The sequence below is a fragment of the Bos indicus x Bos taurus genome, chromosome 19 (assembly GCF_003369695.1).
Source record: "Bos indicus x Bos taurus breed Angus x Brahman F1 hybrid chromosome 19, Bos_hybrid_MaternalHap_v2.0, whole genome shotgun sequence".
Taxonomy (NCBI): Eukaryota; Metazoa; Chordata; class Mammalia; order Artiodactyla; family Bovidae; genus Bos; species Bos indicus x Bos taurus.
Window position 1 is genome coordinate 20,272,224 of NC_040094.1, and position 27,679 is coordinate 20,299,902.

Below are 27,679 nucleotides of genomic sequence, written 5' to 3' on the forward strand. Positions count from 1 at the left end.
CCATGATCCCCCAGGCATGGACTCGGTTCCCCCTGGGACCCTCCCTCAGGGGTCCTCTGGCCTTGCTAGGGTCCACACCACTGATGGCCTGGCTGGCAGATCCACCTGCTGAGTGGCGGGAGCACTTATTAGGCACCCACTGTGTGTGCGCCCAGTCACTCAGTCATGTCTGACCATTTGCAAACCCCATGGAGTGTATGTAGCTCACCAGTCTCCTCTGTCCATGGGATTTTCCAAGCAAGAATCCTGGAGTGGGTTGCCGTTTCCTCCTCCAGGGGATCTTCCTGACCCAGGGATTGAACTGTATCTCCTACACTGGCAGGCAGATTCTTTTACCACTGAGTCATCTGGAAGCCCCACCCACTGTGAACCACCCACTAAAATAAATACTTGTCAGAGGCTGAATTTACTTCATTAAAGGACCCTACTCTGTGGTCAGCCAAGAGCTAGGCCCTGGGTGTGTGACAAGATGTGGCTCTTGCTTTCCTGGGACTCACACAGTGTGGTGGAGACAGTCTTCAGAAAACCACCCCTGCAGCTGGCAAATTGTAGTTCAGGTGCCCTGATGGAAAGTTCCAGGGCCCTGGTAGGATAAAAGGGGGGTGGGGGGAGCCTGGCTCCCACCAGGGCTGGGGGAGGACTTCTGGGAGGAAAGGATGTTTGAGCTGAAATCAGAAAGACGAGAGGAGCCCTCCAGGGGTCAGGTGTTGAGGTGCAGGTCTCGCTGTGCCGTCCTTCCCTCTAACGTTATACCCATAAATGCCAGGACACCCTGGCTCACCTCCTCCCTTTTAGGTGGGGAGGGGTGGGCGGGCAGGCTGGGCTGGGTGGTCCCTGCCACTCCCCGTGTCTCTGGTCCTGCAGGAGCATCCTCCAGCCATGAACCACCTGGACTCCAGCAGCAACCCATCCTCCACTACATCCTCCACGCCCTCCTCACCCGCGCCCTTCCCAGCGTCGTCCAACCCATCCAGTGCCACCACGCCCCCCAACCCCTCACCTGGCCAGCGGGATGGCAGGTTCAACTTCCCAGGTACCACACCTTGGGGCTTTCTCGGGCCTGAGGGATGGGGTTGCATGTCCCTTCTCTGCTCATCCTGGCTGACTCAAGGCTAAACCGTCTCCACCGCTAAGAGCAGTAGCTGGACACTCAGTGTTTCACCATATTTAAACCTGCTATGATTGTACCCATTTTACAGATGGGGACACTGAGGTTCAGAGGGAGTAAGTGGCTTGCCCCAAGCTGTAAGCAGCAGAGGCGGGCTCAAAGCCAAGTCTGTCTGATGCAAAGCCTGGGTAATCCCCAGGCTGCCCTCCTGTGTGTGGGATGGCTTCTCGGGGGCATTGTTCACTCACTCGGGCCTTCTGGGCTCCTGAGAAGCAGGGCAGGCAGCAATGAGACCTGGGGCAAGCCCAGAAGGCCAGAGCAAAGGAATCCGGGGCTCTGTGGCTTACCTGCTCTGGGTCTGGACGAGCTGCTTAAGGGGGCACTTCTGTTCCCTTTTCTATAAAACAAGGGATCAGGTGAGGCTGGAGTTAGGTTATCCCCACTGTGTGAGTGAGGCCTCAGAGTCCACCCAGGGGTGTGTGCCAGAGCCGAGCCGACCTCTGACCACAGCCCTGGCTACCCTGGGTCTATAGGGACAGGGCTCCTGCCACTCGGCCGGGCCTGGAGTGTCCCACCTCCTCAGGGAGCAGAACAAAGCCCACTGGCCCCCTTCAGGACTGAGCCCCAGTCCTGGCCTCCCAGGCAGCCCCTCGAAACCGGTCTCGGCCCTCAGCGTGTTTTAAGCTCAGGGAAGGAGGGCAGCCCCAGTTCACTCCGGGCCCAGCCAGGCTGGCTGCCAGCTTCACCCTGTGGACTCCAGGCCTGGCCCCACCTGTCACCGGTCCCCAGGGCTCCAGGCCGAGGAGGACAAAGGCATGCCTTTTCTGTGTCAGGGGATCCCTGGCTGGGCAACCTCACTCGCCTCATCTCCCCAGGGTCCCAGGGACTTCTTTTGGGGGGTGGTGGTGAGACTTTTTAGGACTCTTTCTTCTTTTTTGCCTTAACATGCATGTGGCTGGCTATCTCCTGACACTAATGCATCGTTCCAAGCCCGCCCCTCCCTCCTCCGACCCAGCAATGGCCACGTGATTACACTCCTCTGTTCTGCTCTGTCATTGTGATGCTCTGAAACCAGGCCTTTTGCTGAACCTCCTAGTCTGAAAGGAAAGAAAAGGCTTTTTCTGAAAGGAGGGGCCTGTTTGAAAAACAAGAGTCACTGAAAAAGTCCTTTGTGTGACATCAGCCAGAGCTTCTTAGCTTCCCTGATGTCCCGGGCTGGGCCCGCATTGTACCCTGCACGGAGCCCTCTCTCTCTGGTCATGGGCTGGGCTGGGCTGGCAGTTAACGTGGCATGGGACCTCCTCCTAGTCCACCCACTCCATACTGTGAGGGAGCACTTCCGTGTGTATCTGAGGCTAACCTTGGAGAAAGGTTATTTTTTGGATGGTAATATTGAGAGGCAGAAGCCTCGGTACCTCCAGGTGTGAACGTGGGCTGGTGGATTTTCCCTTCTCCTGCACACAGCGTTGTCCAGTGTTCTCAGAATCTTGGGTTTTTCTCCCCATTATATTTTGCCCTCCTGGGCTCACGCACAGTTCACAGAAGGGAAGGGGGCCCAGCAGATGAACGGAATTGGCCAGGGCTCTTCAGCAGGGTGGCTCCCAAGACTGGGTCTCTGAACCCCTGTCCTCCAGTGCAAGACCCCTTACTCCCGGGGGCTCCTGCGGGCACCCACTTTTTCCCAGCTCTTTTCCTCCTTCCTGCATGGAGCGCCCCATCCTGGCCAGGCCCACCTGGGACAGGGCAGGTGGGGCAGGGGTGCCCCAGCCCTATAACCAGCCCCTCTCCCCCAAGCCCCTGCCTCTGTTTCCTCTCCCCATGCTGCATTTGCTATTCTGTGTGTGACTCACCTCCTCTTCTGTTTAAAGCTGCCTACTTCATTCATCATAGACAGCAGTTTATCTTCCCAGGTGAGTCCTTTGCATGGTTCCACTAACTGTCCCTTGCCGTGACCCCCTCTGTCTAGCCCTCTCCCTGAGGACCTGTGTTTCACACCCATCTGCTTTGAGAGCTGACTGTCTGTTGAGGGTGGGTAAGGGGGCAGAGTGAGTAACCTTGAAGCTGGCCCTTCACAGGGGCAGTGCATTACCGCGAGGACCCTTGGCATCCACCCTCCCCCGCCTCTTTGCAGAGACTGTAGGCGACTTGTCCAGGGTCACAGCCAGAAAGTGGCAGAAATCCAGTTTGCAGAATAAGGGGAGAGGACCTTTTGCTGATGCCTTTTGAGCATCTGACAAGTCATCTTCTACATAATGGCAAGGAAACTGCTACCCTTTCTTCAAGAAGGGGATGCCAGTTTGGGAAGGTCTGCAGACTTCATTTATTTGGCGGGTCTCTCGTTCCAGAGCCTTGCCGCACAGCGCCATCTGCTGGCCGTTGTTGGAAATGCCTGCCGTGCAGAAAGCTGAAAGAAAACTTTTAATTTAATTAATTTCCTTCCACAGAAATTGTTTTGCACATCTACTATGTGCCGGCCTTTGCATGTGACCATATTCCTGCCCCTAAGGAATTTATACTCTTTAGTACTTATTTCTCTAATTGGAGGTGACAAGCAATAGTATAAGTAATCTGTGACTTTAATTCTGAGTTTAGTCATATGAAGGTTCTGTGTGTTTTTGATGAAAACTGTAGTTAATTGTTTTTCCCTGGATTAAACAGGCCTGTCTTGAAGTCATGGTATTTTGGTAATTGCAGGCCTTTCTATTCCCCATCCCAGCTCCATTAGGGGAGTGACTAAGAGCATTTGTTAGCTCCTATAGGTGGTTTCTCAGGCTGTGCAGGCTGGTTGGGGGTAGGGCCAGGCTCCCTGAGCTGCCTCTGTGGTTTCACACCCATTTTTTTCTGTGGCTCCCCTCCAAGAGCCTGCCTGGTTACTGCTCTAGGGTGGCATACAGGGGAGTACCCTTGAAAGCTTTGGGAGAACGTGGCTTTTTTTCTAGTAGGGTCCATCTTGCTCTGAAGATGTCAGGGGGGAGAGGAAGGAAATATAGTTCCATTAAAACAGATACGGACACATTTGGAGCAGAATACAAATTACACTCTTAATGTTTAAGGACAAGTGTGAAGCTTCAGAGGCATTTTGCCGCCCCCCAACCTGAGGTGCTGTTTCTCCCCAGACTCCCATCTACCCTGTGTCACCCTATCTCTGTGCGTGTGTTTTTCTTCTGTGGAAACATTTGAGCAGTGTTGGGTGGGTAGAAACATCAGACTGCCTTTGACGGTCTGCAGACGCAAGGTAGTGGTGTCTGGGGGAGCCTTGGCAGACTTCCGGGTTTAGGATTCCCCAGAAATTGCACACAGGATGTTGGGTACATGTGTGCATTTCTCTGATAAGAAGGTCCACGGCCTCTATCAGACTCTCCCAAGCCTGTGAGGTTCAAGAAATGTTGAGAGGGCTTCCCCAGGCGGTAAAGAATCTGCCTGCCAATGCAGGAGATGCTGGTTTGATCCCTGGGTCGATAAGATCCTCTGGAGGAGGAAATAGCAATCCACTTCACTATTCTTGCCTGGGAAATCCCATGGACAGAAGAGCTGGTGGGCTGCAGTGCATGAGGTCGCAAAGAGTTAGACACGACTGAACACGCAGGCAGAGATGTTGAGAAAGCTTCAGGAATAGCCTTGCGGAGAGCGCAGAGGGAGGTGAGGGAGATTTGCTGGCTGATGGGAATTCTCTTTGTTCCAGCAGACAGGGAGAGGCCCTGATTAGCTCCAACCACCGCCACCTCCAATCTCTTCTTTTGCTGCAAAAGGGGGTGAGGGGCCCACCCAGCCCTGAGGCAGCCAGCCTCTCTGAGCACGTTGAGAAGGGACCAGAGAGAACAGAAAGCAGCCAGCAGCAGGAGCAGCCATGGGGAGGGGGGAGAGTTGGCCTGTGCCACATTGGCTCCACCCTGGGGTGACCATCTGTCCAGTATTCCCCGGATGGGGGGCTTTTGGTGCTGAAACTGGGAAAGCCACCGACTCAGGCGTCAGTGCCAACTTCTTGATCCCAGGGTCCCTGATGCGTGGACTGTGCATTTCTGTCTCCGCAGAGTGCTGCTCCACCAGCCACCAAAGCTGGAAGCTGAGGTGATGGGGCCTCTGGCTCCCATCCGAAGTGCCCGGCATCCGTGCCAGGCACCCGGTGTCGCTAACGAGCCACCTGTGAGTCTGGCTTTTGGCCTCTTCTGGCCCAAGGGTCTTGCCGCAGTCAAGGGTTGTTGCAGCCAGCAGCCCCTGCCTCAGAGGCGAGGAGGAGGGTCCAGCCCACAGGTCCAGTCAATAGGGGCCCAGTTGCTTTTACCACTTGCTTGTAGGGGGCCTCAGGGCGATGGTGGCAACTGAGAAGTCTCAGCTTCCACCCCGCCTGGAGTCCCTGCCCAGGGCAGAGCCGTGTGGGAAAACCAAGTGCCTCGGAGGCTGCGTCTGCGCTCTGATTTAGGGAAAGCACATGGAAGTGGCCCTGAGAGCCCGCGTGCGACCCATGCAGGGGCCGCTGGGGAAGCACCTCTGCCCTGTGTCTCTGGGGGTAGTGGGAACGGGTCTCATGCCTCGTATTTTTTTTCCGTTTCCTCCAGACATTTCGGCATTTCCACAGGCAGCGCCGTTCACCGATGGAGCGGACAGTTCCCGGTAGGCGCTTTTTCTTCCTTGGGGACTTGTTAAAGCTGGACCCACATCCCTGACCACCTCCTTCATCTACCTTTATTAATACTGTTTTTAACATTTTATTTTATATTGGAGTATGGACGATGAACAGTGTTGTGACAGTTTCAGGTGGACAGCGATGGGACTCAGCCATACATATTGCGTTTATCCATTCTCCGCGCCCCAAACTCCCCTCCCATCCAGGCTGCCACATAGCCCTGAGCAGAGTTCCCTGAGCTCTATAGCAGGACCATGTTCTACCTCCACATTTAAATCTCTGACCCTCTAATTTCAGACCTTACCATGGACCTGGGCAGCCAGATGGAGCACTCCTTGGGCTAATTCTCCCTGTGATCCAGTTAACTCAGCCACAGGGTTTTATTTGCCTCCTATCACCGCAGTCAGCATGGGGTGGGGCTGCCTGTGCAACGGAGCTGTCTAGAGACCCAGGAGGGCTGGGCAAAGGCGCCCAGCCTTAGAGAAACCTAATAATTCAGCTCCTGTTCATGATGCTCCTTGGGCGTCAAGGAGCCCTTTCTCGGTCAGGCCACGCCGAGCACCTGACTCACCTTGTTTGGTCGAGTTCTCAGCCAGGTGTAAAGTAGGTGTCATCCTTGACATCCAGATGAGGGGATCAGCTCAGAGAGGTTAAGAAATTGCATTAAGTCACACAGCTAGGGAGTAACGGAAGCAGTCCTGAAGTAGAATTCCAAATCCTGTGTCCGTGCTCGGAACCCCATACTAGTTGTCAGATTTGAAAGGTCCCTGATGGTCACTGTCCACCCTTCAGCCCCCACCACCCTCAAGTTCAGCCTGGGGAAGGCCAAGGCCGGAGAAGGGAAGTGGGGTCTGGCCTTCAGCCTGCTGTGTGTTTCCACAGCATCCAGACCGCCTTCCCCGTGACCAAGTGGGTCAAAGGAAGGGTCCAGGCCTGGCACCCCTTTCTCAGACCTCGCGTGGGGAGTCCCCTGCCCAGCTGGGAGCCGAGTGGCCCAGCCTTGGGGTCTCCTTGACAAACCCTGCTTTACTCTTAGGCTTGACGACCAGCCAAAAGCAGATGTGTTGGAAGATCATGAAGTGGAGGTGAGTGATGGTAACCCGTGAGCCGTAGACGGGGCATCTCTTTCCTCTCTCCCCGGCTCAGTGCGTGGAGGTGTCTGGGAGCGTGTGGGCACCCGGCTCTGGTGGGGGCTATCCCAGGTGCCCACCTGCTGCACCAGACGCGGGCAGTGTGCAAGGCAGCGAGAGCAGTGAGGGGTGCCACGAAGCAAGCTTCCTTTTGCTTTTCTGTTTTTTGAGGCTAAAGTTAGCTCTTTATTCCTGTGGTTTCCACCTCCAGCCGAGAGGCCTGGGCCCCAGCCCAGGAGACTTTCCCTCAGTCTGGGGTGGGGCCAGGCAGTTGGATGTTATCAAATATTCCTGGGTGATTTTGATTGTAGCTGGGGCCAAGGACTGCTGCTTTGACCTTTGAACCAGTGTCACCCGAGCTTGGCAAGTGTGGTGGCTTATGAGCCTCAGCAGACTGATTTCCTCTTGCCCAGAGGAGTCACAGGCTTCCCAGGGGTGCTAGTGGGAAAGACTCCACCTGCCAAAGCAGGAGATGCAAGTGACATGGGTTTGATCCTGGGTCGGGAAGATCCTATGGAGTAGAAAATGCTGGAAAATTCCATGGGCAAAGGAGCCTAGCGGGCCCCAGCCCATGGGGTCCCAAAGAGTCAGACAAGACTGAGCGACTAAGCACAACACAGCACACAGAGGAGAGTCTCAGACTCTGTGTTTAAACAAAAGCCTAGGACTTTCCTGGTTTTCCAGTGGCTAAGACTCTGCACTCCCAATTCAGGGGGCCCAGGGTTGATCTCTGGTCAGGGGACTAGATCCCTCATGCAGCAACCAAGTGCTCATGTTACAACTAAAACTCCTGCATGCTGTAACTAAGAACAGAAAAAAAGATCCCACATGCTGCAACTAAGACCTGGTGCAGGCAAATAAAGTGAATAAATATTTTTTTAAAACTAAAAGCATATCCAGAAAGGGTGTTAGTGTTCTTCCCCAGCGATTAGGTATTGCTCCTAGGAGCAATGTCTTGGAACATTGGCGGGAAGAAGGGCCACGCTCCGTAGTTTGTGGATTAGGACCTTAGGACCGTGTGGTGCTGAGTGACCCGTCCACTTCGCACATGAGGTCTGCACAGAGCTGTGACTAGAGCCCAGGCCTCCTGACCCTAGACCCCTCTGCTCCCTGACCTGGTGGGGTCTTGAGGGAGGGAAGTCACCTGGCCCCAGGCCTGCCGCCCCTTCTATTCCCTCCTCCTCTCCTTCCAGGCCGAGGAGCCTGAGGCCGGCAAGTCAGAGGCCGAAGACGATGAGGACGAGGTGGATGACCTGCCGACCTCCCGCCGGCCCTGGCGGGGCCCCATCTCGCGCAAGGCCAGCCAGACCAGCGTGTACCTGCAGGAGTGGGACATCCCCTTCGAGCAGGTGGAGCTGGGCGAGCCCATCGGGCAGGGCCGCTGGGGCCGGGTGCACCGCGGCCGCTGGCACGGCGAGGTGGCCATCCGCCTGCTGGAGATGGACGGCCACAATCAGGACCATCTGAAGCTGTTCAAGAAGGAGGTGATGAACTACCGGCAGACGCGGCACGAGAACGTGGTGCTCTTCATGGGGGCCTGCATGAACCCGCCCCACCTGGCCATCATCACCAGGTAGCCCGGCCCCGCCCCCTCCCCTTTCCCTGGGGGCCTGGTGATTTGCATGCCCCTGGAGGGCGTTTTCATGTAGAGACGTACTTCCCTGGCTGTCCAGGGGTTAGCACTTCGCCTTCCACTGCAGCAGGTGCGAGTTCGACACCAGATCCCACGTGCCTCAGGGCCAAAAAGACAAAGCCTGTTACACAGAGTGAAGTAAGTCAGAAAGAGAAAACCAGATACTGTCTATTAATGCATATGTATGGGGTCGAGAAAAATGGTCCTGATGAACCTATTTGCAGGGCAGGAGTGGAGACACATAGAAAACAGACTTGTGGACATAGAGGGGGAAGGAGAGGGTGGGACGAACTGAGAGAGTATCACTGACATATATACACTGCTGCTGCTGCTGCTGAGTCGCTTCAGTCGTGTCCTACTCTGTGCGACCCCACAGACGGCAGCCCACCAGGCTCCCCTGTCCCTGGGATTCTCCAGGCAAGAACACTGGAGTGGGTTGCCATTTCCTTCTCCAATGCAGGAAAGTGAAAAGTGAAAGTGAAGTCGCTCAGTCGTGTCTGACTCTTAGCGACCCCATGGACTGCAGCCTACCAGGCTCCTCCGCCCATGGGATTTTCCAGGCAAGAGTACTGGAGTAGGGTGCCATCGCCTTCTCCGACATATATACACTGCCATATGTGAAATAGATAGCTAATGGGAAGTTGCTGTACAATACAGGGAGCTCAGCCGGATGCTCTGTGACAACCTAGAGGGAAGAGATGCAGTGGGAGTAGGAGGCAGGCTCAAGAAGGAGGGGACATATGCACACTTACGGCTGATGCACGTTGTTTTATGGCAGAAACCAACCCAACATTGTAAAGCAGTGACCCTCCAATTAAAAATAAATGTTACAATACTAAAGCAATATTGTAACAAATTCAATAAAGGCTTTAAAAATGGTCCACATTTTTAAAAAAAATCTTAAAAAAAGAAGAAACCCCCAAAATGGAGTCTTAATTTCCCCATCCTATAACCCCACTGACATTAAATAAATAAATTAATGAAAGGATACCTAAAAGAGAGAAAATTCAAATCTTCTGGAAAAGCACAAAGTGAAAACCAGTCTCCTCCCACCCTACCTGGGTGCTGTAAACAAAGATGGGTACTGTAAACAGTTCCTTATCATGCCTTCCATCAAGGAGTTTGTATACACTCATGTTTTTAAGGGCTTCTCCGGTGGCTAGTTGTAGAGTCCAGCTGCCAATGCAGGAGGTGCTCAGCATCCCTCAGACCCCAGCCTCGGTGCTGTCCATCATCCAGCCTTCCATCTCTCTCTCATCCACCCAGATGAGAGATCCGAGTCTGCTTAAAGGGAATGTGGCACTAGTGGTAAATATCCTGCCTGCCAATGCAGGAGACACGAGACTCGAGTTCAGTTCCTGGGTCGGGAAGATCCCCTGGAGGAGGAAATGGCAACCCACTCCAGTATTCTTGCCTGGAGAATCCCATGGACAGAGGAGCCTGGTGGACTACAGTTCACAGGGTCGAAAAGAGTCAGATACGACTGAAGCTACTTAGCACATATAGTAGAAGAATAAAAGAACATTAACAAAACATTTAACACAGCTGAGGGGGCTGGAACATGGAAAAGTAACCATCAACCGATACTCCAGACCCTGAGGGTCGTTATCTCATTGGAGACGTTTCCTAAAAACCAGCCCCTACCTCAGATGGCTTAAGGCTTCTCCCTGGAGCAGCAGTAAAGCCACCCATTTTCTCTAGGTCCTTCCTCACTCCAGGTTTTGCTTTAAATATTTATGTATTTATTTGGCAGTGTCTGCTCTTAGTTGCAACTCATGGGATCTTTCATTGTGGTATGCCGGCTTAGTTGCTTCATGGCCTGTGGGATATTACTTCCCCGATCAGGGATCGAACCTGAGTCCCCTGTATTGCAAGGCGGATTCTTAACCACTGAAGTCCCTCACCCCAGGTTTTAGGAGTCAGTACAGGTAGGGACCGGAGAAGGCAATGGCACCCCACTCCAGTACTCTTGCCTGGAAAATCCTATGGATGGAGGAGCCTGGAAGGCTGCAGTCCATGGGGTCGCTGAGGGTCGGACATGACTGAGGGACTTCACTTTCACCTTTCACTTTCATGCATTGGAGAAGGAAATGGCAATCCACTCCAGTGTTCTTGCCTGGAGAATCCCAGGGACGGGGGAACCTGGTGGGCTGCCGTCTATGGGGTCGCACAGAGTCGGACACGACTGAAGCAACTTAGCAGCAGCAGCAGCACAGGTAGGGACTCCAAGATCCAAGCCCCTTATCTAATACAATCACCCTGACACCGCTGATAGCCGCCCCCACCCCTGCTCCACTGCACATTCAGCCTTGTCATAAAAAACCCCGTGATCAGAGAACAGCACCATCATGAAAGTCATTATGGAGATCCCAGAGCCCTGATGCTGCCTGGTTACAGCCTGAAAAGGCCAGGTTCTTCCCTGGTTGACTTTGAGTGGTTGAGTTCCTGCCTCGCACCACGAGAGCAGGTGGACTGCTCTGAATGTGGGGCTCAGCTGGTAAAGAATCTGCCCACAATGCGGGAGACCTGGGTTCGATCCCTGGGTTGGGAAGATCCCCTGGAGAAGGGAAAGGCTACCCACTCCAGTATTCTGGCTTGGAGAATCCCATGGACTGTATATCTTAGAGAGTTGGACACAACTGAGCAATCCTTAAACTTAGTGAACTGTTTCCTGTTCTATGGTGGGTGGGCTAGAGGTCTCAGGGGACGTGCGTTCTTGCCCATTCAGGCTGGGCCCCTGCAGCATTGAGCATCAAGGGGACTTTCCTGGTGGTCCAGTGGTTAAGACGCAGCACTTCCATGACGGGGCAGGGTTCAATCTCTGGTCCCCATGTGCCATGAAGTGCGACCAAAATGAAACAAAGAAGGAATGGCCTCAGGTTGGTCAAGAAGGATTCTGGCACCCAGGGTCCAGGGCATGGAGCTGGTGGACACAGCTCTCCCTGGCTCCACAAGGGCTGAGGTCAGGCTGCACGGGCCCCAGATCTCTGCCTGACTCTCCGCTCTTCACAGCTTCTGCAAGGGACGGACGTTGCACTCGTTTGTGAGGGACCCCAAGACATCTCTGGACATCAACAAGACCAGGCAGATCGCCCAGGAGATCATCAAGGTAACGGCTCCAGGGCTCCTAGCTGTCTCCCGATCCGTCTGCCGGTGTCAGGCTTGTGGCGGCGGCTGTTCTGTCTCTCCCTTTAGCTTGGGTGCCTCATGGATGGGACCTCCATTTCCTTCCCTCTTTCTTTGTCTTGTCTGCTGGGAACTGAACACACTGGAGAAATGCAGTGGGCTTTAAAGACGGATGGCCTGAGTTTGAATCTTGGTGATGCCAGCTATGTGACTTCGGGCAGGTCGATTAGCCTCTCTGAGCCTCGGCCTCCTCCCCTGTAAAATGGGGTTGCCTGCATCACCTCCCTCATTGGATTGGTGCAAAGGTAAACTGCGATAATCCGTGGAGAGAGCATTGAGCCCGGGTGAGAATCTGTTAGATTTAAGGTTTGCGGCAGGTGTTCTGCCTTAAAGTTTCTGAATCTAAGTTTCATGTAGACCAGGCCCTCAGGCTCAACTCAGGCAGCCTTTTTTCTTTTGCTTCCATCTTTTCCAAGTAATTAAACAAAAGTGAGAGAAACGCTTATTTGTTTCTTTATTTAGCAGCAGACAGGGTCTGAGAAAAACTCCATCAGGGCTGGATGGGCTTCCTCTTCCTGGTTCTTGTTTTTGCAGAAAAGCTTTCTCTTACCAGCTCCCACCACGTTTTTGTCCCTGTCCTGTCTTCAGTTTTGTTTTTTTCTTTTTTTCTCCCTCCCTCCTTCCATCCATCATGTGTGCACATCATTGGAAAGGAAAAGATGGAAATCTCAGTGACATTTAGGAACACCAAGATTTCTCCATGACATTTCCACATAGCAAAACGAACGCATGGGCTTCCCTGAAGGCTCAGTGGTAAAGAATCCACCTGCCAATGCAGGAAACACAGATTCAGTCCCTGAACCGGGAAGATCCCCTGGAGAAGGAAATGGCAGCCCACTCCAGTATTCTTGCCTGGGAAATCCCATGGACAGAGGAGCCTGGTGGGCTACAGTCCATGGGATCAAAAAAAGAGTCACACACACACACAAAAAGACAGCTTAGTGACTACACAACCACAAATGATTGCATTAAACTTTTGCAGCCCCCCCAAACCAAAATATCACATGTATGCCTTCATCTGTAGTCTGTCTCATCACAGAGAAGTTGGGGGGAGCTGCAGTGTTAAACCTACTCTGTGATATCCCCAAACCTGCTGGGCCCTGCTCCCCCACACTGTTCTGTCTCCTTATTGTCAGGACACTGGGGGAGTCTGGGTGTTGAGTTTGGCTGAGTTCGGCTGAATGAGTCATCTGGAAGATTCCAGGGTAGAAGTTGCTCACAGGTTTTGGAGCTGCAGAGCCAGAAGCAAGCTCTCTGCTGGCTCATTTATTTTCCCCATCCCCCTTCTTCTGGGAACTTCTAAGCCACTTCCTTTTGTATGCATCTGTGATACTTGGAGGCTCAAAATATAATAATGGGGTCTTGGGTTCAGAGAAGGCAATGGCAACCCACTCCAGTACTCTTGCCTGGAAAGTCCCATGGACGGAGGAGTCTGGTAGGCTGCAGTCCATGGGGTCATGAAGAGTCGGACACAACTGAACAACTTCACTTTCACTTTTTACTTTCCTGCATTGGAGAAGGAAATGGCAACCCACTCCAGCGTTCTTGCCTGGAGAATCTCAGAGACGGAGGAGCCTGGTGGGCTGCCATCTATGGGGTAGCACAGAGTCGGACGCGACTGAAGTGACTTAGCAGCAGCAGCAGCAGACCTTTGGTTAGAAGGTTTGGGGGGCCACCCCTGAAGTGTTGTGAAATTATAGGAAGGGAGGAGAGTTTGTGTTCCAGACCCGGGCACTTTCTTTCTTGTCTCTGGCTGTTTGAGGCTGTGGCACCTGTTTTATTAACAAGGCTCAGAGAGGTGCAGCCACTTATCCTCGTCACACAGCTGGTCCCTGTTCAACCCAAGGTGTGCTCTTTGGCTCTCTTCGGTCACTGGGGAAGCCTTGTGCCTTGGTTTGGTTTGGGAAGTAGGCAGATATTTTCAGGGGGATCGTCTTGCATTCAGGATGGAATTTTGGGAGAGAGTAAGTCACTCTTTTTGAAACCTGCCCGCTTCCGTGGTGGGATGACAGCTCTCAGTAGGCCTGAGGGAAGTGGCCACAGTGAACCCCACGCCCTCCCATCTCTTACAGAAGAGCATCTGCCTGCGTACATTCTTCTCTGACGAGCTCCAGGCCCACTTGGTCCAAGCTCTGGGTTTGGCTGAGTTCTGTCTGCTTCTGCCTCGCAGCTCGTTCCTTCTGTTTCCTCAATGGGACTTGTTGACCTCTCCCCTCCTCACCCCGAGATACCTTTGAAGGCAGGGAGATTTTTCACATGTGAAGCACCCCTTGATGCGGGAGGTAGGGAGGTGGGTTTGCATGTGCCTCTTTCTGACCTGGCAAGGATGCCCACTTCAATCGTGACATCGTGTACCCCCTCCCTGTTCCCAAGCACATCAGGGTGCCCGGGAGTCCTCGGTTTGGCCTGGGATGAGAGCATGCCTGCATCAGGTCACCCACGTTCCTGGCCAGTCAGCGTTCGGTGCAAATAGGGCATTGGTTAGAAATCACCCAGCCCTGACCTGGCACTTGGCAGATAAGGAAACTGAGGCTCAGAAGTCAAGTCCAAGGCCACACAGTGAATTCGAATCATCTGACCCAGATTTCAGTCCTAGTCCAGGACTTCTACGGCAGCAGGGGCAGTGGGGCCACCTGAGCTCGGGGACTCCCCCTGCGGGAATTCCACTCTGTTCCCCACTCCCAGCCCAAGCCTTGGCTCAGCCTGAGAGGTGAGGCTAGCTGTGCAAAGCCTGATGAGACCTTAAATCCTTGGGTCTTTTATGACTCAACACAGAGGGTAAAGACGCCCTGGAGGTCCAGTGGTTAAGACTCCATGCTTCCAATGCAGAGGGCACGGGTTTGATCCCTCATTGGGGAAGATCCCACATGCCTCACAATATGGCCAAAATATTAAAAAAGAAATCAAATAAAATCACGGAGGGTAGCATCACAGTGAACCTTCATACACTTCCTGACCACCCCTCCTCCAGAGCCCCCCATCCCCACTTTCTGCGCTTCTTCTGAGTATAAGGTGGGTGTGGGGCAGCAGCGCTGACCGGAACCAGATCTCAGCTGTGCTGCCTAACCGCTGCATGACCCGGGCAAGGGACTGCCTGTCCCTGAGGCTGGGTTTCCTCCTCTGTGAAAAAGAGACAGCACTGCATAGGGCTGTGAAGGTTAAATGAGGGGACTGGGGTAAGGCATCTGGCTCAGGGCCTGGCCCAGGGTAGAAGCTAAGGCCATCATCGTCCGTTTTCCCTCCGCCCCCGACGTGAGGCTCTCTGTCTTCCAGGGCATGGGGTACCTCCACGCCAAGGGCATTGTGCACAAAGATCTCAAATCCAAGAATGTCTTCTACGACAACGGCAAAGTGGTCATCACAGACTTCGGGCTGTTCGGGATCTCGGGCGTCGTACGAGAAGGACGGTCAGTTGGCCTTGGGCGTCCAGAGAGACTGGGGCAGTGCTGGTGGGCCCGAGGCCTGGGCACTCTCGCTGTCAGTGGCCAAGGGCCAGCCTTCCCTATAGGAAAGGCCAGGCCTGCTCTGCTCCTGCTCTTGTGGTTCCGGTTCAGAATCAGATTTGGGTGACCTTGAGGTCCCTCGTAGTGCTTAATTCTCAGGCTGACCGCTGAGGAGGCTGGGTCCCCTCACTCCCATTTTCTCAGCGTCAGGTTCTAGTTCTACGAATCCTGAAGGAGAAGGGCCACTCCCCCAGCCTCAGGACCCCAGGAGGGAGAGCCAGCCCCAGGCCAGGTTGTGAGCTCCACAGGCAGTTCCCGTCTCCTGCACGGAGATTCCCTCTGCTCTCCCAGGGTAGAGAATCAGCGCCCTCGGGAGCAGCTCCCGGCCAATACAGTCCTTGGCCTGCTTTTCTAGAAGAACCTGCTTATCACTCCTCTGTAACATTCCCCCACTTGCCTTGGCAAGTGCCCCATTGGCGTGCTGCTTTTCTGGGCCGTGCAAGGGGTTGCAAAGAGTCAGACACGACTGAGCAACTGAGCACACGCCCGTGGTGGCATGCCAGCCCTGGGGCAGACATGTGCCCTGCAGGCCTCGCTGCTGCCCACTAAAGTCCCTGTCCTTGCCCTGGCTTCTGGCCTCCAGGCGTGAGAACCAGCTGAAGCTGTCACATGACTGGCTGTGCTACCTGGCCCCCGAGATCGTGCGGGAGATGACCCCCGGGAAGGACGAGGACCAGCTGCCCTTCTCCAAAGCTGCCGACGTCTATGCATTCGGGTGAGGAGGTGCCTGGTGTCCCTCTTCCTGGGGCCTCTGAGGCCAATTGTGGCTGAAACAGAGGATCCTGCTGGCTACTGGGGGGCAGGGGGATGTGCTTTGAGGCTGTTTCAGCTGCTGCTTTGGGCCAGTGACTGTGCCCTTGACCTTCTGTTTTCCCCACCTGTAAAATGGGACGAATAGAGCTCCTCCCTGGTAGAGCAGTTTCATGAGGACCGATTAGGTAATTGTATAAAATACTTAAGGGGCTTCCCAGGTGGTGCTAGTGGAAAAGAACCTGTCTGCCAGTGGAGGAAACCCAGTGAGATGTGAGTTTGATCCCTGGGTCAGGAAGATCCCCTGGAGGAGGAAATGCCAACCCATCCCAGTATCCTTGCCTGGAGAATCCCTATGGACAGAGGAGCCTGTCAGACTACAGTCCACGGGGTCGCAAAGAGTCAAACACAGCCAAAGCGACTGAGCACACACGCATAAAATGCTTAACTCTGGGTGTGCTTCTCACCTGTTGCTCCCCAAGGACAGTCTCCAGAGCTAACCAAGAGCTGTCCTCCTGGGAGAAGGGGGCAGCTTCCATCTGTGCCCTGAGAAGAGCTGGCCTGCTGATGGACAGACACACAGAAATGTAGAAATAAAACACGAGCCAGATGCATAACACCTTCTCTGAGCCACATTAAAAAAGAAACCGGTGAAATCGGTTTCAATAGGTATTTAACTCAGTATGGCCAAAATATCATTTCAGCATGTGATCAAAATAAGAAATTCAGGAGATATTTTATGCCACAGAGCTTTCAAAAATGTGGTGTGTTTTACACCTCAGTTCCCCTCCCCACATTTGAGTTACTCAGTATCCTCACGTGCCCTCCACCCCGTCCCTGTGTTGGTCAGGGTGGGTCTAATGGAGACGGTCCCGTGCAGATAAGTCGAGAAAAGCTAGGGGACTTGGAGGGTCAGAGTGAGGGCCCCATGCCATCATCTCTTGGGGGATCCTTTGCTCATGGGTGGGCTCTTCCTGCCCTGACCTGTCACTGTCATTTCCTGAGCACCTTCGTGTGCCAGGCCCAGGGCTGGGCATTCCTATCACTCCTCAGAGGACCTTGGCCATGGGTACCCACCCCACTGAGGTTGAATGGTTGTACCAGGACCTCTGCCCAGAGCCGGTGGTGTCTCAGACTTCTCACCACATGGGAGCACAGGGCCCCTGGTGGACTCAGGGTGGTCCCAGAAGTCTGGCGGGTGACGAAGGTGGGCCGAGGGTCCCGGGTCCTCAGGCTGGGCTCCAGGCATCATGGCAGCAGGCGCCACCCCACCCCCCCCCCCCACCCCACGCCCTGCTAGTGTGAGCTGAGCGGAGCCATTTAGGAGCTCACGCCATGTGGATGGGTGGTCTCCACAGGACTGTTTGGTATGAGCTGCAAGCCAGAGACTGGCCCTTCAAGAACCAAGCTGCAGAGGCCCTGATCTGGCAGATTGGAAGTGGAGAGGGCATGAAGCGAGTCCTGGCCTCCATCAGCCTGGGGAAGGAAGTCACTGTGAGTAGCTGCCCTGCGTTGGAGAGGGTGGTGGGGCTAGAGGGCCAGTGCCTGGCTGCCCTTCCTTCACCCACCTGAGAAGTAGAACCACTGCATGTCAGGCTGGCCTCCATGCTGCTGGCTAGGAGGCCTCTGAGCTTCCCAGGTGGTGGGTAGTAAAGAATCCGCCTGCCAATGCATGAGACGCAGGAGATATGGGTTTGATCTCTAGGTTGGGAAGATCCCCTGGAGTAGGAAATGGCAACCCAGTCAAGTATTCTTACCTGGAAAATCCCATGGACAGAGGAGCCTGGCGGGCTACAGTCCATGGGGTCGCAAACAATCTGACATGACTGAGTACAAACACACACATATACACACACATGAAGCCTCTATCCTCCACTACCCCACTGTTAACCTTTAAAAAACAATTATCTTAAAAAAAAAAAAAGGAAATAAAGCTCTTGGTTTTGTTAAATTATGAGAAAGATAATAAAGCCTGTATGTTACTTACTAGAAAGATAATAACAAATTTCACTCCCTAAAGTACAAACAGTGGGGTTGTGGTAGTATCAGATCTTTCTCCTCCACGTCTTTCTCGAGTGTTCGAGAACTAGTAAGATTTCCCCAGCAAATTCGTTTTCAAGAGGCCAAATCATCATAGGTTTGCTCCCCTCGGGTGACTGATGGTTTCTCTGCATCGCAGTGTGTAAATTCACCCCGCCTGGCACCGTGATATGTGCAGGAGTCCAGGAGCGGTGTTTTCAGTGTTAGCCATGCGCTCATGAGTCAGGTGGGCCTGGAGCAGACAGATGCCAGCGGGGTGTTGATAAGGAGCTCCAGGGGGTTCCTGGGCAGCACTGCAGTGGAGGCCTCTGGGGGGACCACCTGGTGCTCGTCCAGGTCAAGTGCCACCTAGGCTGTGAGTGTCCTCGCTGGGTCTCCACCTGCCTGGTCATGTGTGCAGGTCTCTCTTCTACAGGAAGTTCTCCTGAATTGAAAGGCCAATGGGGATGCAGTGTGGATGATTGGATCCAGAGAGTAGGCCGAAGGAGAAGGGCTTTGCCATCACTTGGGGTGGTCAAGACAGCTGTTCTGCCGACTCCTCTGCCCTACGCCCAGTCGGTCTTGTCACTCCAGCCTCCATTCCTGCAATGCCCAGGCTCCCACCTCTGTTGCAGCCCCACCCTGTACACCTTCTGAATATCTTGTGTCTCACCTGTCAACATGCTGCCTTCTGCTTTCCATTCTAAACGTCTGTGATCTCTTTCTTCTGACCTGTCTTTTGGCTTTGTGACTGTTATTCCAGGGAGGTCAAGGAAGGAAGAAGGAGAGGCAGGCCCATGCTTTTCATTTTAACTGGAAGCCTGAGAGTACTTCTGAAATTAAGTTATTTCTTGGCTGTATTCCAGCCATGGCTGGTCACCTCAGTGTCGGCAGGAGGGTCGGGGGACCATCAGCTTGCGGGGTGCTGGTGCCCGGGAGCATCAAAGGGACCCTGGGCAGAGGGCCTCTGCTGCGCCCCTCTTGCTCCCTGCCAGCTCTCATGCCTTCTCGTGGCGTCTCGCCTTGCAGGAGATCCTGTCTGCCTGCTGGGCCTTCGACCTGCAGGAGCGGCCCAGCTTCCCCCTGCTGATGGACATGCTGGAGAAGCTGCCCAAGCTGAACCGGCGGCTCTCGCACCCTGGGCACTTCTGGAAGTCTGCTGAGTAAGTACCCCTTGGAGCCAGACCTGCAGCCAGGTGTCTTGGGGATAGGGCACCATCTGCTCTGTCTGCCTGAGACTTCTACCTAGGGAACCCCTAGAGCTGGTTAGCCAGAGGGGACTCATTCCCTTGCCCAAGGGGTACTGGGATTCTGTTCACCACATTTTAAAAAACTTTTTATTTTATGTTAGAGTACAGCCAGTTAACAATGCTGTGGTAGCTTCAGGTGCCCAGCAGAGCGACTCAGCCATGCATATACTGTATCCATTCTCCCCCCAAACTCCCCTCCCATCCAGGCTGCCACATAACATTGAGCTGAATTCCCTGTGCTATACAGTAGGTCCTTATCAGTTATCCATTTTAAATATAGCAGTGCATACATGTCCATCCCAAACTCCCTAAATCCCCCTCTACCATCCTTCCCCCGGCAACCATAAGTTCATTCTCTAAGTCTGCTGTTCATCACATTTATTTTGGAGACTTTTCCACAGGCTGGTGTCTCCCGTCCTCCTCTGTGAAAACCTCCATATCACTGTTAGCAGCTCAGTGCTAAAGCTGGGCCCAGGCTAAGGCCTTAACAAGAAGTTTCTGCCTGGGAAAGGGCAAAACAGAGCTTCACCAAAACCAGCAGAGCGGCTGTTGCTTAAAATGGCAGTCTCCCGACAGAGCTTTCAGCCCCCTGAGCAGCCACCTGTTACTGGGGCTGCATCTCTGGGGTTTAAGTGCCACTTAGACACTGGAGGCCCACCCTCCTTCTGTGTAATCCTGATCCTCGGCAGCCTCAGTGCCAGGGTGGTCTCCACTCCTCTCTTCTGAGTTCTGCCTCCTTTCCCTTTTTCTGTGTCTCTCTGGCTCTCTCTGCCAGATCCCTCATAAACAGACGCCTGCCCTGCCTCTGCGAGAATCTGGGGAAGTCCTTCCTTGTTCCGGCCTCAGCTCCACAGCTGGACAAAGTGGAGGGGTGGGCAGACATAGCCTAAACATGGGAAATAGTTGAGCTTTGCAGGCCGAGAGGGAAACTCGAGTGACAGCTCTTGTCAGTGGGGTTTGTGGGGCACCCAGCAGTGTGCAAAGCACTGATACAACTGCATACAGTCTGTGTCATAGCAACTCAGCTCTGCTGTTTGGTGTGGGGGCAGTCACAGGCCTATAAGCTCACGGGCTGACTGCTTCTAGTAAAACATTACTTATGAATGCTGAAACTTGAATTTCCTATTATTTTAGGCCATGAAATAGTCTTCTTTTGATTCCCTCCCCGCCAGCAATTTAGAAAGGTGAAAAAAAAAAAAAGACATTCTTGGTTTGTGGATTGTACAGAAACAAGTGGCAGGTCACATGTGGCTGGACTCTTGGGCAAGATTCATGGCTTTGAACTTTCTTTTAAGGTGAAAGGCACTTTCTAGAAGTGAAATCTGCCACAGCCCCAGAACATGAAGATAGAACAGATACAGTGGGGCTTCTCTGTCTCTTTTTAAAATATTTATTTGGCTGCAGTGGCATCACTGACTCCATGGACATGAGTTTGAGCAAACTCTGGGAGATGGTGAAGGACAGGGAAGCCTGGTGTGTCATAAAATGTCGGACACAGCTATGCTGCTGAACAACAATGTGTCTTAGCCGCACCATGTGAGATCTGGTTCCCTGATCAGGGGTCAAACCCAGACCCCCTTCACTGGGAGCTGGGTGTCCTAGCCACTGGACCACCAGGGGAAGTCCCAAGTGGTGCCTCTCTTGATGGGAGTTGGAGGGAGGGCAAGAGCATAGCCCCCGGAAAAGCTGTACCCAGATCTCACACCTCCCCACGTGTGTGGTGGTGTCGGTACCTCCTTCTTCCAGAATGAGCTACATATGGTCTCTGTCACACTTTTTTTGTTGTTGTTTGTTTGTTATTTTTTACGACTCTAAAATGATCACTTTTTGTGACCTGATTTGACAGACACTTAGTTTGCCAGGTCGTTTTGAAAATAAACCAAACCAAGCTTTGAGTTGAAGGGGAGGAGAGGCCCAGGCTGGGTCAGCCCAGCAGTACCTGTGAGGAGAACTTGTTGAAGAAATGTGGCTACCGAAGCCCGTTGTAGGGACAGTCTGACAAATGACGATATGTGGTGAGGGAATACTTTACCTTATGATGAAGATTCGATTCAGTATTTTGCACTTAAGATGGATCAGAGTCCAGTACAAATAGTGGGTGACAGGATGTTGCTGTCAGAGGCGTGGGCTTTTCCCAGAGATTGCTGGCAGCTGCACCGCCCCTGAGGTCACATGCCAGGGCCGGGCCTCCACCAGCACAGAGCTGATGGTCTGGGATAAAGACGGGCAGACGTGCGCTGTAAGCCCTCCGAGCAGGACGCTGTCTTGTCACCTCTGTATTCTCAGTTCCTAGCACAGTCCCGGGGGTGTAGTAATCACTCAGTAAATATTTGGTGGGTGAGGGGATGAAGGAGGGAATGATGACAACATGCTGAGTGCCAGGCAAAAACCCAGCCTCTGTGGGCACGCTGCCCTCACCCCTGGGAGCTTGAGGAAGGGTCTCCAGAAGAGAACAGTCATGGGAGCTGGGTTTGGGTGGGAGCCTGGGGCTCTCCTGGTCTCATAAGAAGTTCAAGGATCTGGTCTGTCAGATGTTGGGTGGCTCGTTTAGCAAACTAGGCCTTGATTTTCTCCTCCCCCAAAGAGAAGGCTGCATTGAGCGGGTGCTGACATTCAGGAGATGATTCCAGATTCCTGAAAAGCCATGGAGCCCCACCTTCTCTTTCTACACGTGGGGCACAGAGTCACAAATAGGGAGGTTTCCTGCCCAAAGTGATCAGTTTTAGCCCCTGCAGGGAAAGAATGCCAGCGTACCTCAGCAAATCTGTATCAAAGCTTTCTGTTCATGATTTTTACTTCCACACACTCAAGCCTCTAATTCTCATTTTCTCTTTTCTTTTCCATCGATCTTGTTGCTTATTTTTATTTTCTGGGGGTGGTGGATGTGCTGGCCTGTCCTGTCATCTCCCCCCTCTCCTGCCATCCTGATTCCTGCGGCCCCCCTCCACCCACCCACGCTGGGTGTCCATCTCCATCACCTGCTGGACCGCGCTCCTCCCACGCCTGGCAAAATGGTTGCGGGCACTCCCAGGCGCTGGCGGAGCCGCTACTACGGGAAAGGACGTTCCGGTCACCCCGACTTTAGGAACAACTGTCCAGTCCTGGAGGAATAGTGTGTCTTCTGCCGTTTCCCTGATCCTCGGCCTGTTTGCGTTTAACCCTTTGCACATCCTGTTTCCTACTGTTTCTGCATCCAGCTTCCCCTTCTTGGCGTGTGGTATTCCCATAAATAACAGTGATGCTCTGGCGGCTCACATGGCCACTGGCGAGGGCCCTGCAGGCTCTCTCCCCGGGCTGAGAGCAGACTCACAGCGTGGGGCAGGGCCTCAGTCCACACACCGTGGCAGATGATGGCTTGTTCTAGGGAGGGCAAGAACTCAGATTGCTGGCCTGAGTCCCCAGAAGCCCCTCTGGCTGGATCTTAAAGAAGAGAATGCAGGGAACAGACACAGTAAACTCCAAGATGTCAGTTTCAATGAGGAGCCGTGGGCCTGCTGGTTGACCTCTGTTCAGCATTCTGTGGCCGTGTCCCAGATGAAAGCTTGGGGGAGGTTCTCTATGCCAGGCTCCCTTCCAAGCTTGCTCTGCTGCCAAGCATGGACTGGAATGGGGATGTCCTTTCCTCTGTCCACAGGGAAAGAGGGGCCCCTGCCCTGTGCCCTGGCCAGGCCTTAGCCGTGCCCCCTGCCCCCTCCCCATGGTCTCAGGCTCTGACTCTGCTCTCTCCCTTGTCTCTCCTCCTGTAGGTTGTAGGCCTGGCTGCCTTGCATGTTCGGGGCTTTCTTCCTCCTAATCCACGCTGGGCACTGCGACTTCTACTCCAGCTCAAACAGCGCTGCGGGCACTAACCCAGGGAATGCGATGCTGCCGCCCCAGCCTCTCTGCTGAGACTTCTTTCTGCTTTGTTTGTTAAAACTGGCCCTCGCCCCGCCCTGTGGCCCTGTGTGTGCCTGAGTAACAGCTTTCCACGGAGGGTCTCCCTAACAGCACCCCCCAACCCAGAACCTCCTCCCTGGACGCAACTTCATCTCTCTGCAGCACTTCTGTGGGGTGGTCCCGTCTCCCTACTAACAACTCAACGAGAGAGATCCCCCTTCTCCCGCCCCCCGCAACATACCGGCCCTTCGCAGGTGTGTCCCTGGGACAGGGGGCGGGGTTTTGCTTGGCTCTTAACCCACGAGGATCTTGGCCAAGGAGTGGAATGATTTCAGAGCTGCCTGCGGTCCCCTCTGGCGGGCTGGTGTGTAACATCACAAGTTCTATTGCCGTGAAAGACACCAGCTTGAAGGGGTGTGTCCTCGGCCGCACAGACACCTGGGAAAGTCGTCCTGAAGCAAGGGGGTGGGGCCTGTCTCCAAACAACTGTGAAAAAGCTTCCTGTCCATCCCTCCGCCCCCACAGCATCACTCCCCTTCCACCTGCCCTGTGTAAACAGAAAGTACCAGACCCCAAGCCAGCATTTGGCAAGAGTGTGGCTGACAGGTCACGCACAGGTCCTCCATGTATTACTAAACGTAGGTTCCTGACCCAAGACCTGAATCTGGGTGTCTGGAGGCAGAAGCTGAAAACCTGTATTTCAACCCGCTTCCCAGATGGCCCTGAGGCACCCCCGCGTTTGAGGACCATTTCTAGAAGGAGCATGCAAATATCACTCTCAAGGCTGGAGCTGAGTTTCTCTTCCCACCCAATTCCACTCGGAGCAAGAGCTTTGAGAATGAGCTGCCAATGCGAATGAGCCCGCAGAAGTTTCTGGGCACGCGGGGTGCTGGGGCTTTCGAGACAAACAGGCCACCGCCCTCCAGGAGGGAGCTGAGGCTTAGCACCTCTACCCCCCACCCCCACCCCGGGCCAGGTGTGACCAGGAGCAGCTCTGCCAAGGCCACTGGCCTGATCATCACTCCCACTTCTTGGTGCGGCCGGGTCCTCTACGGAGCTTCTGGAACTGGCCCGCTCATTAGCTAACTTTGCCCAAATTCTGATCAAAACTTGCAGGGCTATAATTCTTGTTTTTGTTCCTCTTTTCAGCATTAACAGCAGCAAAGTTGTACCCCGGTTTGAAAGGTTTGGCTTGGGCATCCTGGAGTCCAGTAATCCAAAGATGTAGCCAGCTGTGCGGTTTTTCTGACAACGTATTTCTTTCTTAAATGTGTCTCTCAAACATCCGAACCACCACCACAACAAAAAAAAACCCAATGCTCTTCAAAATACCAGCCACTCTTCTAAGTGCCACAAACCAGGAGCACGAGGCCTTGGCTTAGACCGTTCATCTACAAAAACACTTGGGTCCCGGAGATGGAGCTGCACCTGCCGTTTCTTAAAATGACATCACCAACAACCAGACCTGTCCTGACAGGCGGCAAATGTTTACATATATGTTCGTGTGGAGTTGGACTTGAGGTTGTACAATAGGTAATAATAAAAAAAACAGTCTGTGCAGAGGTTGCTGGCACCGTGGGCCAGGATGGCAGAAGTGGCCCTCCCCTCTGGAGGCGCCCACACTGGGCCAGAGGAAGAAAAGCATCATGATTGTGGCTGGTCTCCTGGCAGGACGGGCGGGGTTGGGGGGTGGCAACCACAGGGTTTGACCAGGCTTCTACTTTGGCCCCAAATCCCATCACCTCTCATCCTATCAAAGAGGTGCGGTCTCTTCCTCCTCTTGCAGGTGAGACCCTGACCAAGAGTTGAGCTGGATTAACAGGGTCAGGAGTTTGCAGACAGCTTGAGTTCACCTTTGACCCCTGTAATCCAGTCCATATCTTCTGGAAAAGCAGAGACAGATCAAATCCAGATACCATCTGGACTGATCCAGTGGTTCCCAGCCAGGGTCTCCACTGCCTATGGAGGTGTTTCTTTCAAGAAGCCCCCAGCGGGGCACCTGGGAGATAGGATGAAAGGCTTTAACTGTTTAGATATATCCCAGTCCTTAACTAACATTTGACCCCAGTGCTAAGGCCCAGCCCAGCAGCTGTGTACACCGTGAAAGCTTGATCCATGAAAACAGGGAAGGTAGAAGGTCGGGGAAGAGGCAGGCAGGGTCTCTGAGCCCACTCTCCCAATCACAGGGTGCCCTGTGATTTAGAAGCCCATCATCGATCTTGCCAAAGTTCTGTAACTGCCCACCCCTGAGTCCTGTTGAAACACCCTAGTCTGCTCCTGACTCCTCTGCCCATGTTCAGAGCTCTTAGATAAGGTGGGAGGTGTGCGCCCCGCCTTTCATTTAGACCCAGCTAGCAAGCCCCCCACCTTCAGAATCTTCCCAAGCACCAAGGCTTGTGTCTGTTGGAACCAGGTTTGGGAAAGTCCAGCATATGAGAGGGTCCTGCCTGTCCTCATTAGAAGCTGACTCCTAAAGAGGAAAGTTCCAAATGGCAGAGAAGCCCTTCAGTGAAGGTTAGGGCGTATCAGGCTCCAAAGCCAAAAATGACCCAGGGTGATGAAAGTGGAGAGGAGATTGTCTTCAGACCCACAACTCATGTCCACATTTGGAGCCAAGACGAGAAGGCACGTGGCCCTCCCACGGGGTTTATGTACACCTGTCTAACCAGGCTCTGAACCTGGAGTCTGGCCAAGTTGTCACATGAAATGGGCTGCTTGGCCTGGAGACTGTGGGGCGACCTTCCCAGCTCTGGGCTGAGCATCCCTTGGCGGCCCTGCTGGGAGGGCACAGCCGAACAGCTGTGCTGGGTACCCGGGCCTCCCGGCCAACAGCACCTCAACCCTGCCTGCTGGGTGTGTGGGGAGGAAGATGGAGAAGCTGTAAACCAGCTAGACTTGGCTCTGGGGTCTTTTGTCTCTGTGGGATGCTTGGCTTCTCCCCATCATCCATTTGACTGCCAGGTCAGCCTCTCCCCTGATCTCCCCACTCGACATGGCATGTGACTCTGCTTCCTCTGGTCATCAGGCTCCTCCCCCCACAATGGCTCTTTCGCAGAGGTCACAGTTCATGCCTCTCACGTTTCCCCTCTGAACTCTTGGACGAGCAGGTGGCCTGAGGGGTGGGACGGCAGCTGAGTAAATGGGACTCACCTCACTGCCCATGGACAGTCAGTCTGGGTTTTTTTTCCCTTGAAGGGTGTCACACTCTTGGGTCAGTTCAAGAAGATTTCTTTGAGTGCCTACTGTGTGCAAGTAGTACCAGACCAGGAGGGGAGCAGTCACAGTGCCCGCGTTTAGGAAACATGATTTGCCAGGAACCCGGAGGGTGGGACTGGGGCCCACCCTCTTCCTCTCCCGGGCCCTGGGATGCCTTCTTATTCTCAGTCTGAGCCTCTGCCCTACCTGTCATTGAAGAGAAGCAGCTGAGGAGCTCCCCAGGTGGTCCCCATCACCCTGTCTCTATTTAAGTGACTGTGAATTGAGGTTAGGAAGACACGCCTGCCCTTCCGTGTGCTCCCCCCATCTGCTTTGGAAACACATGAAGGATGGCAGATACTGTGAATTCAGCCCTCACAGCCAACTGTGAAAGGGATGGAGAAGCTGGGAGCCCTCCTGGACAAGATCTCGGGGGCTGCAGAGGTCCCCTGGGGTCTGAGAATGGAGCCCAAGTTTCAACCTTCAGCCTGCGCCCTGCCCCCCACCACCCTCCACTCCCCAGCCTCACCTCCAAATCCCTGGGATCTGTTCCTGATGCCTTTAAACACCAGAGCCAGAACCCTTGGTCTCCATCCAACCCAAGGTCTTGAATCCCGAGTTCCCCACCAGTTGTGAGTGGCGTGTAGCCAAGATGACGTCTCCACACCAACCACCAAATCAAAGACGCGTACAGGGCCTGGAATCCCTCTGCCCTCTCACAGCATTTCTTCCTGTGATCACTGAGGGGCATGGCATGCCCTGTAAGCCCCTGGTGGGGGTGGTGGGGGTTGCTGTGTTGCTTTGGGGGCCGGGTGGAGATATAAATGTGAAGCAAGTTAGGGAGCTTGTGCGATGCTGCAGTGTCGGCCAGGATTTCATCTGTGTGTGCAAACCCAGCATCTTCTGTGGCCACGAGGCACACACTTGCTTTTTTGAATGTGATGTAAAATTTGTATATTAAAAGTTTTTATATTTTCTATCAACTGCATTTGTCTTCCAGAAATACTATTAATTTAAATTAAAATGGTTAGTATTAACAGACGTGCACTATCCATTTTTGTGGTTTCTTTTTTTTTTTTTTTTTTTTGCCATTGGCAAGAACACTGTGCCAGGCCCAGCCTGGGTGTCTAGAGTCTGTGAATAAAATTGTTACCAAGGTGTCTGGGCCTTGTGTCTCCTTGGGTCCATTCCAGATGAGTGGGGCAGAGGTGGGGGGCTCTCGGATGGGTGGCGTAGGAAAGCAGGAAGGGAGGGGGCAGGGTGTTTGGCCCCATCTGGGAGCTCCCTCCAGGGAAAGAAATTTTGCCTGGACCTTGGAGGCAGATATTTCTAAACATATGAAGGAATAGAGATAAGAGCATCAAAGCCCATGATGTACAGAAGAAGGTCATCCTACCCCCAACAG

General features: G+C 53.7%; 1 protein-coding gene across 8 annotated transcripts in view; it reads left to right on the forward strand.

The window, feature by feature from the left end:
• The window catches only part of KSR1 (kinase suppressor of ras 1), a 161,099-nt gene extending 133,667 nt beyond the window's left edge, over window positions 1–27,432 (forward strand). For 3 of the 8 annotated variants that reach the window (XM_027516554.1, XM_027516563.1, XM_027516561.1), the window contains 12 exons: window positions 865–1,033; window positions 2,977–3,018; window positions 5,665–5,719; window positions 6,769–6,817; window positions 8,056–8,435; window positions 11,508–11,604; window positions 14,955–15,088; window positions 15,768–15,899; window positions 17,293–17,428; window positions 18,983–19,116; window positions 22,235–22,315; window positions 24,229–27,432. In XM_027516554.1, the coding sequence (XP_027372355.1) occupies window positions 865–1,033; window positions 2,977–3,018; window positions 5,665–5,719; window positions 6,769–6,817; window positions 8,056–8,435; window positions 11,508–11,604; window positions 14,955–15,088; window positions 15,768–15,899; window positions 17,293–17,428; window positions 18,983–19,116; window positions 22,235–22,315; window positions 24,229–24,307 (1,488 nt within the window). In that variant the 3' untranslated portion in view covers window positions 24,308–27,432. Of the gene's footprint in view, window positions 1–864; window positions 1,034–2,976; window positions 3,019–5,664; window positions 5,720–6,768; window positions 6,818–8,055; window positions 8,436–11,507; window positions 11,605–14,954; window positions 15,089–15,767; window positions 15,900–17,292; window positions 17,429–18,982; window positions 19,121–22,234; window positions 22,316–22,949 lie in introns of those variants that run through there. The other 5 variants (XM_027516559.1, XM_027516557.1, XM_027516555.1 and 2 more) reach the window with 5 other exon arrangements.
• Window positions 27,433–27,679: the final 247 nt, after the last annotated feature.